General features: G+C 41.6%; 1 protein-coding gene across 1 annotated transcript in view; it reads right to left on the reverse strand.

Annotated features, from left to right (window-relative positions):
• The window catches only part of scfd2 (sec1 family domain containing 2), a 90,505-nt gene that overhangs the window by 64,951 nt on the left and 11,772 nt on the right, over positions 1-13,782 (reverse strand). The window contains exon 4 of the mRNA XM_086162554.1: positions 5,373-5,548. Within this exon, the coding sequence (XP_086018680.1) occupies positions 5,373-5,548 (176 nt within the window). The remainder of the gene's footprint in view (positions 1-5,372; positions 5,549-13,782) is intronic.

Genomic DNA, 13,782 nt, shown 5'->3' on the forward strand with positions numbered 1-13,782 from the left:
TGGCAGATTGAGCACAACGATAACCAGGGGGATGATAAGGTGATTCAGGATAAGTAATGCTGAAAGCAGAGCAAGCCAAGCACCTATCAGTCTTGGAGAAGCAAGGTAACGATAACAGGAAGTGAGATGAGTTTGTGTTGCCTTTTGACCTACAAGTCCATCACCTCTGTTAAAAAGGTGCCTCTCTATAAACATGTCTCTTTGCCTTTTAAATAGACCGTACATTTGGTCTGAGCTGTTTGGAACAATCTAAACACAGCCATCTTAGGGTTCCAATGCTGAGAAATAAGGGAGGGAGAGGTGGAGGGCTTAAGATGGGGCTATTCGTGGGTCTTCCTGAGAGTCAACCTCATCACAGTTCATCTCTCCTGGTATGATCCTGAAGCTAAACACAGGACTGAAGACGTCGATAAATAAGACGCTGTTGTGACAATGCTAACTTTCTTCCATCTTTATTCTAGGACGGACAGTTTTTCTTCAAAGTAGAGCAGTTTAGATAGCTGCTGAAAAGAGTTTGTGGTCTAGAGCATGGGTCTCTATTGCGGCCCTCGGATCAATATTTTGTGGCCTCCTGCCTGAAATCAAATCAAATCAAATCAAATATGACAGAATGCATGGAGAACTGAGAAGACAGAACTGAAGCATAATGTTGTTGAATTGCACTTACTTTTCTTAATGGATGTTAGGTTGTTCGTCATGTATTTTTTGAAGGAATAATTCATTACATAAAGATTTTTACAATTATCTGTTTTCCTTTACAATGAAACAAAGGAAAAATATGGACTTAGTGTTACTTCTAGATAATTACGCTATGATTTTAATGGTCCGGCCCTCTTGACATCAAATTATGCCAGTTGTGGCCCCCGGACCAAAATGAGTTTGACAGCCCTTGTCTTGAGGGTAAAATTATATATACATATATATATATATATATATATATGTATATATGTATGTAAAGGGAATATAAGGGATGGAAATAATGTAATAATAGGAAGACAGAATAACCAAAACATCTAGAAACAAACTATCCTGTCTAGGGATTACCATTAACCTCCTGTGGCTCATTCTCAGAAGATCCTTGTTGCTGTAGGGCTACACAAAGGATACACAAAGAGGGGACAATGTTAAAGAAAAGGATGGATGTGGAGACGGTCAGTCCAGGTCAATCCAGATGTGAGACTATTAAACAGTAGGAAGCTCGTAGAGGTCAGAACTAGACATCTCAGGGCAGTGCCCTGAAGTCACTCACACCCCTTTGTTACAATCTGAGGAAAAAAAGGCGACGGTATCCCCTTCATCCTGTCATGTGGGGGCAGCAGGGACACAGCAACATGCAGGGCAAGGGAAATGTCTGGGACATGGGGGCAGGCTCCATACCCTGGGGAAAGACCAATTAAAAACTTAAAGCTCCCTGTCTGGCTGTGGCATGTAGCTCACATAAACTAATAGATCCTCTAAACCAGGGGTCTTCAATGTTTTTCAGGCCAAGGACCCCAAACTTTATAGGGATGGAGCAGGGTCACCCAACAATAAATATTGTGTTTTCAATATAAAACTATTCAAATAATAGACAGGTACACATATTCATGTTTTTATTCTAAATAGATGCAAAGTACAGTGAGAAGAGAGGCCGTGCTACTGTCATTTGTAAACATACTTTGTCAACTGATACCAAATCAAATATCAACATTGTATATTGCATTACAATCATGCATGTAAGTTATTCAAATTGATGCTTTTCATTATTTTCAACAGAAACGTGGGAACAGCAGAGATGTAATGAGTGACGCACCCGCCATGCAAAAACACACCTGTCATCTTGTATACAATACTTACTAAAGAAAGAATAAATAAAAAGAAGGCTGGCCTGATGATGTGTGTTAACCCGTGCTCAGCTTTAGAGAGCTCCTGTGTGCTGCTGAATATGTACCATTTTGACTGCATTTTCTAATAACTTTGTAAATTTGCAATTAAGGATATTTATATTTGAGGAAAAAATTAGGGGTGAAAAATACTAAAAAATTGTTTAGAAAATGCCCCAAATTCCCAAACTCCCTGCAGTACCTTCCTGCCCCCCCCCAGGAGTTGCAGACCTCTTCTCTTCACTAATATAAATATTTTTACCCTATATTTCCATAAGAAATTGTACAATCTAGACTTCTTATATATTAACACCATGCATTGCAGAGAATGGTGTGATCTCTTTTAGCTTAACATGGGAATGACCTTCAATATAACATAAGATATAAAGGTGACATGCAGGTTTAAGGCTCGACAGGCCAGTAATATGTCCAAGGTAGGTTAAAGGATAAAAGGGAGGGGGTCAATCATCTCAAAGTCAGTACAATCTGACACAATAAGGAGTATGCAGGCCACCAGACTAATATATAGGACAGAACAAAATTATTAGAATTGAAATGGAAGCAAGGCAGAAAGTCAGCAAAAACTAAAGATGAAACAAGACTCAATAGACATCAGAAGATATGACAATAGTTTTTTTGCAAAACTGTTTCATGGATGCATAACATCGGTGGGGATAACACTGATAAACAATGAAAAACGTTGGTCATTGAAATTCAGTATTCAAAAACTTTATTTGTCCCCTGGAGTTAACTGTCAATCCCAGTTATTAAAGCTAATAATGATGGCAATTGAATAATCTTCAATGATAAACCAAAAGAACGCCTGTTTTTAACATAATGTCACAAGTTGTAACGGAGCTATAGCTCAGTTTGGCTTGCACATGCAACTTTTCAGACCGAAACACAAACATACAAAAAAAAGAGAGATAAGAAACAGGCAGGCAGTTTGTGGTACCTATGGGAGACGGGGGACATACAGCCCAAACAGCTTTCTGTCTGAGCAATGCTGTGACCAATAATAACTCGAGGACTGAATGTTTGCAGAGGCATGCCCTGCTAATCCCGGCAGAGTAGAGCAACAGGCTGGGGTGAGAGGGGTTAGCTCCCTTCTACTGCAACGCTGTCATCGCCACCATGTTCGGTTATGTGACAGACTAATCATGTCTCATGCACATTAGGACATTAGAGAATACTGATGTTACATCAACTTTTCATCGAAGTCTGCCCACTCTGGGTGATTTGTGTAGTAGCACTGTACATGTTTAGTTTGGTGAGGCTCTGGTTGGGTGGTTGATGGGAAGGTGAGTATAATGTGTCTATGGTGTTCTGGGAAGTGGATAAAGAGCGAGTCTGTTTAGTTTTGCCTGAGCTGCACCACCCCTGTCCAGAGTTGAGCACCTCAAGCATACATTTTCTAAAACTGTGGGCTGGAGCTGGACCAAGCCCACTCAATCTGAACCATTCAGACCGTTGCTCAGTCATACGGCAGACAGTTAGAGCCCAGAGCAGCAGGGCTGTTATAGGTGTTGACAGAACCTGCCAAGATATCTGTCCATCTTACATGAGTATTATCTTGAGACGATGATACAACTGGTAGAATCCATGACAGGACCGTGCACATTTTCTCTATATCCAACATGCTCAACTCTGAAACCACATCTCTAAACCTTCCTACCACTGAACTGCCAAAGGCATATGGTCTCACATACAAAAAGACATTTCAAATCATATTACATCATATTTAAGTATTACCTAATGTCAAAATACCACACCTTGAAAAGTCATCGTATTCACAAACTAGTTATTACATTTCATCTCATTTAACTTAAAATGAATGCATATCTGTTTGCGCAGGCAGAAATAAGTGCATATCTGTTGAGAATTAAGCTAAGCCCTGAACTCGGTGGCCCTTTGCTTCAGTAAGGCTGCTGCTCAGTCCAAAGTCTTTGCGCGCCACAGAGGGGTTGGCCCAAATGAACTCATACTGTCCACCATTGATGGTGCATCCACGTCTGCCCACTCATACCCACAGTAGCCCACACACACTCAGGCAGAGCAAACACAGCCTGACCAACAGACAGAGCTAAAAGGCATTTCATTCAACCTTTTTGTAACATAATTAAATTCTGTCTATGTTGAGACGAAGAAACAACCACACATGAAAACTGATAGGGACACGAAACTAATTTCCCTTAATGCCTCGGTAAAACACAGGCGCATATTGACTGCAAACGGCAACCCTTGTTTTACAGTAAAGGCACTGATTGTAAGATTTGCTTCTCAATTTATATGATTTTGAGCTCCTGCTAGGAGTAACGTATACACAACGCTAGGGCTGAATACAACAAATGTCTCCTTTTAATATAGTCACTTCCAATTTAAGGAATCTAACATTCATATGAGGGCACCTCAGTGGCCTGGTAGATAGTTTACTTGGACAGAAAAGAATGGTGAGAAAATTGCACTTCGAATTATCCAGGTACACCAGACAACCATGGGAGAGGGGATCAAAGTGGAGTCATGGAGTAAATTGATACTGAAACTATAAGCCCCAAAGTCTTCTTCCTTTATTTAATAAAGTAGCAATGGCCCCAGCTGAGGACCATGGTTTATGAGGTTGTTTTTAAATTTCAATTTGGCGCAGGACACTGCTTCAAGCTTGCTTTATTTTTCCATGATTTATTTTAATAAGTTCCTAAATACACAGCTGTCCTACCACTTGTATAACAGCTTCAGGGATATTAGGAGGCTGTAAGAAAATAGCAAGGTTGAGGGAAAGGAGGAAATGGTTTCACTAAGAATTAGTTCACAGTAAGTATTTTTGAAATATCGGTTAATCAACTCTTAAGAACCAAAATATGTTGTGAGCAAGTAATACTTGACTTTCAGTTTATTCTTACCCTTTCCCTTCTCTTCTTTGGACTGATCTTTTCATCAGGCTCGCCCTTTGACCTTCCCACATTTAAATTACACCAACCTCTGCCTGCCCTATAAACTAGACTTCTTTCCCCCTTAAACTCAAAACCCCGAGATGTAATGACAGAAATCTGGCGTTTTGGAGTATTTACTAGATCTGAATGTTTTCCCTACAAACACAACCAACCTTGTTTACGAAGGAGAGGACTCTGCATTTTTTCCCCACGTCTGTGTTAGGTTAATAGAGCATTCTAGCAACCATCAAGGGAGCCACAAGCACCCACATACCTGCTGAGCAGGGACTATAAAATATTTACCAAAGAAAAATGGTCTGAAAGGATAATCACCGAGGTAATTACAAATTGCACTAAACGTGATGTTTTCCCCACTTAAGCTGCATTCAACTATATCAAAAAAAAAGCAGGTACTTGAGTTAAAAATGTTGTTCTGCAGTCAAAAGGCCCGACAGGTCAGTTGATCGATTCTCGCTGATGTCGCGATGTAAAAGTGGTGGATTTTCTCTTTTGAACTGAAGCTTTGCAGTTTTCAACACCTGTGCAACATTTTGGCTAGTAGGCTAAAATGATCATGTACCTGAAGCAGCAGCCTCTCAAAGGCCAGGCATGCATCCCACCGAGGCAGGGAGGAGTGGCGGAGTGTCTGAGCCGTGGCCAGGCCCAGCTGGAGCACCCCGCAGTGACTCTCCAGTGCATCCCAACTGCTCCGAAACAGCTGGATGTAGGAGCACAGCTGTTCGGCGGTTACTCGGCCTAAGAAGAGAAGGTAGATATGGTTAGCCGGGGAGAAAAGTGGACTCATCACAAATTTGTGAACCATAGTTTTTTAAAGCACAACAAACATAAAATACCAGCTTTGTACTGTGGAATAGACAGCATACACTTTTGGCAATTTATACTGACAGTAAGAGAGGGACATGGAAACATAAATAAAATAGGTAACTTTTTCTCAAGCGCAACACTTTTTTTTACTAACTACACCCCCAATTTAGGGCAGAAGGGGATGACCGATGTGAGCTCAACTCCAAAGGGGCCTGTGAGACAGTGAGACTCCTGCAGAAATATATATATATAGAAATATATATGTGTACATGTGTGTATTACTATATGATATACGCACATATATTCAGATTTGGCTCAGGTCAGTCATTAAAATGTTTAAATTGGATGTTTGAATGTGTGTGTGCGCATGTAAGGGTATGTTAGGCCTGTAAAATGAATAAAAGTATAGTTTAAAACATGCACGGTAAGTGAAACTTTAAGTCGTTTTTTTTTTTCATCAGAAACTGTGGTGCATGATATGCATGACATTACTATCAGCCCTTCTAGTTTTTCAAATTTTGCAACAAACATATTTAGCTTAATAAATCCCAGATAATTTTACTTGATTGTTTATTTACCTTACTTCAAATTAATAAAAATGACCTAACTGACTAAATGCTAACACATTGTGCAAAACCTTCCAACACATCAGATAAAAATCTAAAAATCATCATAACTAGTTTGCAGGTAAATAAATTAAAAATTAATAAAAAATAAAAGAATAAGAAGAGAATAATTAAAATTTATTACAATCACTTAAAATGTTGCAACTTCTTTCTTTTCATTAGAAATTAATAAGTAGTTACAAGTATAGGACACATTAGGTACCATAAAAAACTCATACACCATTATTAATGTATTTCGAAACAGATTGTATTAAAATTGTCCTCATTACATAAAAAATAAACTCAATTATACATGTTGAGATCTTTCACAAAAAATCAGCCATGGTGATATGCATGGATATGGCAAAACAAGTCCATTTTGCTGTGTTTTCGCAGTCACAGTGTCCCATGATAAATTCTAGTTTTTCCATTTTTGTGCAAGCCTGGGCTGTCCATGTTTGCATGTCAGTGTGAAGCAACACAGATAAAAGCTCATGAGAGTTCGTCTTGTGTGTGACTAATATGCGAAAATCACCATTTTTGTCTGATTATTTTCAGAGGCTCGACTTCTCACACTCTCTAGGATCCCTTGCCTTCTCAAAGTCCCTCCCATGAAGATTCACAAGGACACAGGAAGAGCAGTGCAAAGGATATACGGGCTAGAGTGGGTGTGTAGGGTTGCCTGGAGGTACAAGGGGCTGTCTTAAGGACTGGGATAGAGAGGGGCACACATTAACTCCCCATAACGTCTACTTCTTCATGTTGATGTTCTGAACCAGCACCAGATGTGGGAGTATTTCCTGTTGGACTACATGGCCAATGTTTTCTTTAGCAGGGCCAAACACATGACTAGGGGAGCAATAGAAAGGGTGAATAAGAAATGGAGCACAGGGTTCTGGAATGTTAAATAACAATGTGTAGTCGTGGCACTCAACAAATGTCAAGACAACACATTTTTTAATTTGCTGAAGAAATCAAGGGAAATGGAAATTTTTTCAATGACAAATCTGCATGGAAAATTGGTAACTAAACTCATTTCTCAGCAGCTGATAAATGAACCTGACAGTAGAATAGAAACCTGTAAGCACGCCTTCTGGGTAACATACTTTCCAAGCAATACTGAAAGAGTCTGTGTGTAATATGGCACTTAAGAGGAAAATTAAACAAGTGCCTACAAAAGGGAATCATGTTTCTTGCTAAAATTAAAGCATTTACGAAGAATAAGCTTCAGTCCAGACACATTCAAGATGCTGAAAAGCCCTACTGTGAATATATCCAGCCATAAAAATCCTGGCAGTAAAATCAAGGTTCATAAGACTAGTGCCAACCATAATTCAGCATAACCAGCAAATACATCCAAATTACAGGCCAAGTGTAATTTTGCCAGCAAATAGGTAACAAAGAATGGTACATTGTAGGCCAAATAATCAGACTTTACAGCTAAGGCGGATCATTTGTGAATCTGTGAGAAACTGAGAGACACAAAAAACAATAGGGAAATAAAAAAGACAAAGAACACAAAAGAATGTTCTTCGTTACACAATCCAACAGCCTTGGCTGAGCCACATTCTGTAATGTAGGCCACTAAACTTCCCTCAAAACAATTCTATGATTCCTCAAGCATCTTGTTGAAGGATGAAAAAAGTTAATCGCAGGACGAAATCTGTCTGGTGAGCAGAAGTCTCCGTCCAAGAGTCTTTTTGCAGTTAAATCTCTGCTTGAAAAGTTCTGCCATGCAGCCCTTATTAATTGAGATATGTGTGCATATAATGGGATATTTCATCATCAAACCGGAGAATTTCATAGGTATTGAGTGAATACCAGCTGATTTTATGGGGTTTTTATATCTCCAAAATGTCAGGATTGGCTCCAGGAATCTTTAGGGATTTTGTGCAATATTCGCCTGCGAGTAAAGACCTTTGGTTTCTGTTGCGAATAAATGTCACACATTTTTCTCTGCTTTTGTCAAATGAATGTCATTGTGATTTTGCAAACCACCATAGCCACAAGTTACATCTTATTTTTCAAAGTTAGCCTCAAAAGGTTTCTAACAAAGTATTTTAGATAGAAAAATGGGACCTTAAAGAGAAAAGTGAGAAAATGCATCTTTCAGCCTCAGTGTGAGCGATGACAAACTCAATCGGCAAATCAAATCTGACTTTCACGTCAGATCGATCAAGGCCCAGGTTAACGATATCTGCCATTAGTGGTGATAACTTATGGGGCACCAGCGGAAATTGGGCTGCTGTTGGTCAAAGAAGGAGGTGAGGAAGGTATGTAAGCGGAGAGAGAAAAGGAAAAGAAGGATTGAAAATACGGACGTTGACTATTAGAATTACGACAGAAAAAGGCAGAGAGTTTGTTGACATGATGCAGAGACGGAAGGTGGATATACTGCGTCGAGGAGACCACGTAGAAAGGTAGCAGGGCTTGAAGGAGAAGGACAAATCCTGGAGTGAGTCAGATGAGGTGATGCAGAGTGTGATCCGAGGGGAGAGAGTAATAATTGGTGCCGACCTCAACGGACATGTTCATACAGGCAACAAATCAATCAATTAATCAATGAACAGGATCTTGGAGAGTGAGAGGGTGCCTGAGGAATGAAGGGGAAGAGTGCTGGCTCTATATTTCTAAGAAAAAGACATTCAGACTTTTGTTAACTACAAAGGAATAAAGTTGATGAGCCATACAATGAAGTTATGGGAATTGTAGTGGAAGCTAACTGATGTGAGCATATGTGTGCAGCAGTATGGTTTATTGCCAAGAAAGAGTACTGCAAATGCAGAATTTGCTTTGAGACTGTGGATAGAAAAGTACAGAGAAGGTCAGAGGGAGATGATTTGTGCCTGTGCATATCTAGAAAAAGCATATGGCTAGGTGCTGAAAGAGGAACTAAAGTACTGTATGAGGAAGCCAGGAGTGGCACAGAGGAATATTACAGAGGTCAGGACATGAATGAGAGCTATGATGCAGTCATGAGGTGTGCCATGAGTGCGACAGAGGAGTTCAAGGTGGAGGTGGGACTTTGTCAAGTGTCAGTTCTGAACAGCTTCTTGTTTGCTATGATGATGGGCAGGTTGACAGATGATGCTGAGCAGAGATCTCCACGGACTATGATATTTGCAGATGACATTGTGATCTTTAGTGAGAGCAGGGAGCAGCCAAAGGAAATCTGGAGAGGAGGAGGTATGCACTGGAAAGAAGAGGAATGAAGGTTGGCAGCAGTAAGACAGAATACATTTGTGTAAATGACAGGAACTGAAGTAGGACAGTGAGGCTACAGAGAGTAGAGATGAAGACGTTGGAGGATTTTAAGTACCTTGGGTCAACAGTCCGGAGTCATGGAGGGGGTGGAAAAGAGGTAAAGAAAGGTATGCAAGCAGGTTGCAAGAGTATCAGCCAGAATGAGAGGAAAAGTATACAAAGCGGTGGTGAGACCAGCTATGTTGTATGGTTTAGAGCAGAGGTTCTTAACCTTGTTGGAGGTACTGAACCCAACCAGTTTTATATGCGCATCACCGAACTCCTGTTTATTGGATGGAGGATCGGTGTGTCGATGGGTACAAAGCTGAGAACAGGCAGAGTAGCCTTTTCATCAAATCTGGCTCTCTTCCCCTAGAATTCAGCAAGCGCTGTGTTCCTATATTCCTATCTCCATGCATTTTAAGGAAGTGTTCCCATAGTTTTGCCGGCGCTACACTAGAATTGCTCAACTTGGCTTTGCAGTTAGAATGCTGACTCCCATCACGTTCCATTATACATGTGAATCTATATTGTTCGTATTCGTCCGACCACTTTGTTTTTTTTTGCTCATCATAATAAGTATGAAGGGATTAAAATATTAAGAAAGAAATCACACGACGTACCATCACGACAGTCACAAATTGACAGCTAAGCGCACCAAAATCCCTGCAGCACAGATAGGTCAAGCTATGCAGCGTGATCACCTGCAGCCAGTGATGGCCAACCTGCGTGTCATCACGAATTATGAGTCGGGCGTTTGTCTTGACCTCCGCCGAACCCCTGAGACTAACTCGCCGAACCCAGGTTAAGAACCACTGGTTTTGGGACAGTGGCACTGGCGAAGACAGAAAACAGAGCTGGCGGTAGCAGAGATGAAGAGGCTCTCTCTGGGAGAGGTGAGGACGGATAGGATCAGGAACGAGTCCATCAGAGGGACAGTACATATTAGATATTTTGGTGATAAGGTCAGAGAAGCCAGACTGAGGTGGTTTGGACATGTACAGAAGAAGGATAGTGACTATATGAGTAGAAGGCTGCTGAAGTTGGAAATACCAGGCTAGAGACCTAGAAGAAGACCAAAGAGGAGATTTATAGATCTAGTGAAAGATGACCTGAAGTAAGTTAGTGTGAGAGAAGAGGATCCAGAGGACAGGGATAGATGGAGGGAGATAATTCGCTGTGGCGACCCCTGAGTAGAACAGACAAAAGGAAAATGAAAAGAAGCTCGAGGGGATGGATAGAGCAAGTTCATGACACATTTATTTATTCATTTTGATGTGAATCATTTAAAGTGAAGAAAAGTTCAAAATGTTAAATAAAACCATGTATTTGACCATCTTTGAAGATGTTATTTAGGGTGCTTTTACTGCAGAGGTAATTGTAAAGAATTGTAGAAATCATCTATTGATTTTCAAGTTATAAATGGTTTTACAGGCAAAAGAGGCAACAGCTGAAGTTCTAGCTGATATGCAGAGGTTGCAATCATGGCTCAGCCATGAGCAAAGTCCAGAAAAATACAAAAAGGACAAGAGGTCAACCGTGATTTAGTCTTGTTACTGGAAGATGACGAGCCTTCTAGGTGCAAAGGGTTACTCAGAGGCTAAATGATGTATGATGTCAGCGTGAAGCTGAGTGGTGACCTGCCTCACCAGCTGGACAGCCTCATAAGTAATTCTGTAGGACAGAGAGTGGCTGAGAAACTTTTATTTATGCTTTCAAAGATGAGGGAAGTTGTGGAACTTTTATTTGCAGATGCATGTTGGGGCCTCTTTCAGTACTGCAGTGAACATGCAGCAGCTTAAAAGCATGCAGATATGCTGCCATGTCACTCAGCGTTAAAGACATGTTTTTGTTTGTAATTCCCCTTGAGTAAAATATATAGCCAAATGACTTGCTGATTGATATGGACATGTATATAACATATATCTTACACCATCATAAAAAAAGGTTGAGTTTCTATTCCGTTTTGTTTGAGAGAGGTGCTAAAATAGGCTATAATTTGTAGTACTGGATCATAGTGAGAGACCAACAACAATCTCTATAAAAGCTGTGGATGAAAATATTAGGAACACTCCACAGCATGGGTTTCAAAGAGATGGTAACTGATAAATGTAATGGTAGTGACAGCTCGTATGAGCTTGCAGTCTGTAATGTTTGAGGGTTTTCCAACAAATAGAATAGATTAAAAACTACATCTTTAAATCATTATGTTTAGTTGCCAGTTTGCGTCTGTTCAAATGAACATGAAAAAGCTGTTGATTTTTAATTGATGTGTTGTGCACTCATGAGAAACTGATGGGATTTTGAAAAGCTGCCTTTATATGGGCCGTTCCACCCAATCATACCCTCCAAGTCCCACTGTCATCGCCCACATGAACGTTGAAGTCTACCAGGAGAACGAGGGAGTCCCCAGCAGGAGTGCTCTCTAGCAGCCCCTAAAGGGATCCCACAAAGGGTGGGTAAACTGTACTGCTGTTGGGTGCACCGCCGCAAACAACAGTCAGAACCCATCCCCCCAAGAGGTGGTGGGAGGCAAACCAATATCCCCACACCTGCCTGGAGCCTCTCACCGGGGGCAACTCATAAGTAAAAGAGAGTTCAGTCTCTCTCAAAAGGCCTGGTTCCAGACCCCACGCTGTGTGTGGAGGTGAGTCCAACTATGTCTAGTCGGGATCACTCAGTCTCGCGCACCAGCTTGGGCTCCTTCCCCGCCAGAGGGGTGATGTTCCACGTACCAAGAGCCAGCTTCCACAGCCGAGGATCGGACCACCAAGTTCCAGCTCCAGCCACCGCCTGGCTCACATTGCACCCGACCCCCTTGGCCCTTTCCGTGGGTGGTGAGCCCAGGGGAAGAGGGTCCATTCAGGCTGTCCCCGGCCGCGTCCCATGGGTGCAGGCCCGACCACCAGGTGCTCGCTATTGCCCCCCCCCGCCGATCCAGGCTCCGAGGGGGGAGGGACTCAGTGACCCGCGTCCAGGCAGGGGAAAACTGGGTCCAAGTCCTTTTTTTCATCATCTAAGCCGTGCTTTGTTTGGTCCCTCACCTGGGACTTGTTTGCCTTGGGTGACACTTCCAGGGGCATAAAGCCCCCAATAACATAAAAACATAGCTCTTCACAGGGCCGCGCAACCCCCTCCAGCACAAGGTGGCAGCTACATGATGCTGACATATATATATATATATGTATATATATATATATATATATATATATGTCAGTGTTAATGTACAGAAATTAAATGCCAATATATATACAAACTGAGTAATTACAGTATGTACACATATACAGGCATACATGTACACACACATGCAAATGGCGATGAACAGATAAATGCAGGTTTATGGAGGATGAAACTGTAGCCGCATTGCTACTTTCTAGTGAAGAGCAAGAGGAACACTGTACTCACCCGCCCCACACACAGACACACTCACGCACATGCACGCACGCACACACGCACTACTATACACACACCAACACACAGGCTGGGGGAGGAAATTTCATCATTCTACTGTAGTATGAGAAACCTGACGGGTCAAGCTCAAGTTTTGTGGAATGGATTATTTTCTCTTTCTCTCTGCGGATGATCTTATCTTATTGAGATGAATCGAAGCCAAGTTGGGTCGGCCTGGATGCGAGAAGAATACAATTTTCTCTCCTGACCAGCAGGGAGTCATAGCTTGCTCTGGTCTAATCGGAAAGTTTTATCTTCTCTCCTTAAGGGGCACTGAGTGAGCTGATAGGTCATGATGAATTTTATGTTACTAGGTTTAGCCTGGTCTCAGAGAGTACAGGAACTCAGCTGGGGGTGCTGGTGGCCAGGGTGGGATCTGTGTGGGGGTGCATGGTGGTGGTGGTGGTGGTGGTGGTATTTGGGTTTCTTGGAGTCTGGACCAGTGCCAGCAGGGCATAAAGGTTTAGTGTTTGAGGACTCCGGAATTGGCCCCTCTCCCTGCTTTTCTTCTTCTCTCTCAGCAAAGACATTTAGTCAACTGTCAGCCAGCGGCGAGGCAGAGCAGTTAAGCTACACCTTCTTCATACTTTCATCCTTTGACTGTCATTCTTAATCACCCTTTCTCCCTCTTCTCTATTTTTCTTCAGTATTTTCCCTTGTTGTTGTACAACATGTGTCTAAATAAATTCACAATGTAGCTGCTGTAGAGAATTAGAAGAATTGCTGTTAAGCACAAATTTGTGAAATGAAGCTACCATGTGGCAACATATCTCCGCCTGCTTGTTATAAGAGACAAAATGTTCTTTACCTCCAATCATAGCAGGTAAGGAACTTCTCTTAATCTCTTTTCTCTACCAGATGCTAAAA

Source organism: Fistularia commersonii, chromosome 16 (genome assembly GCF_037954325.1).
Source record: "Fistularia commersonii isolate RoL2024-O1a breed Wild chromosome 16, RoL_Fcom_v1.0, whole genome shotgun sequence".
NCBI lineage: Eukaryota > Metazoa > Chordata > Actinopteri > Syngnathiformes > Fistulariidae > Fistularia > Fistularia commersonii.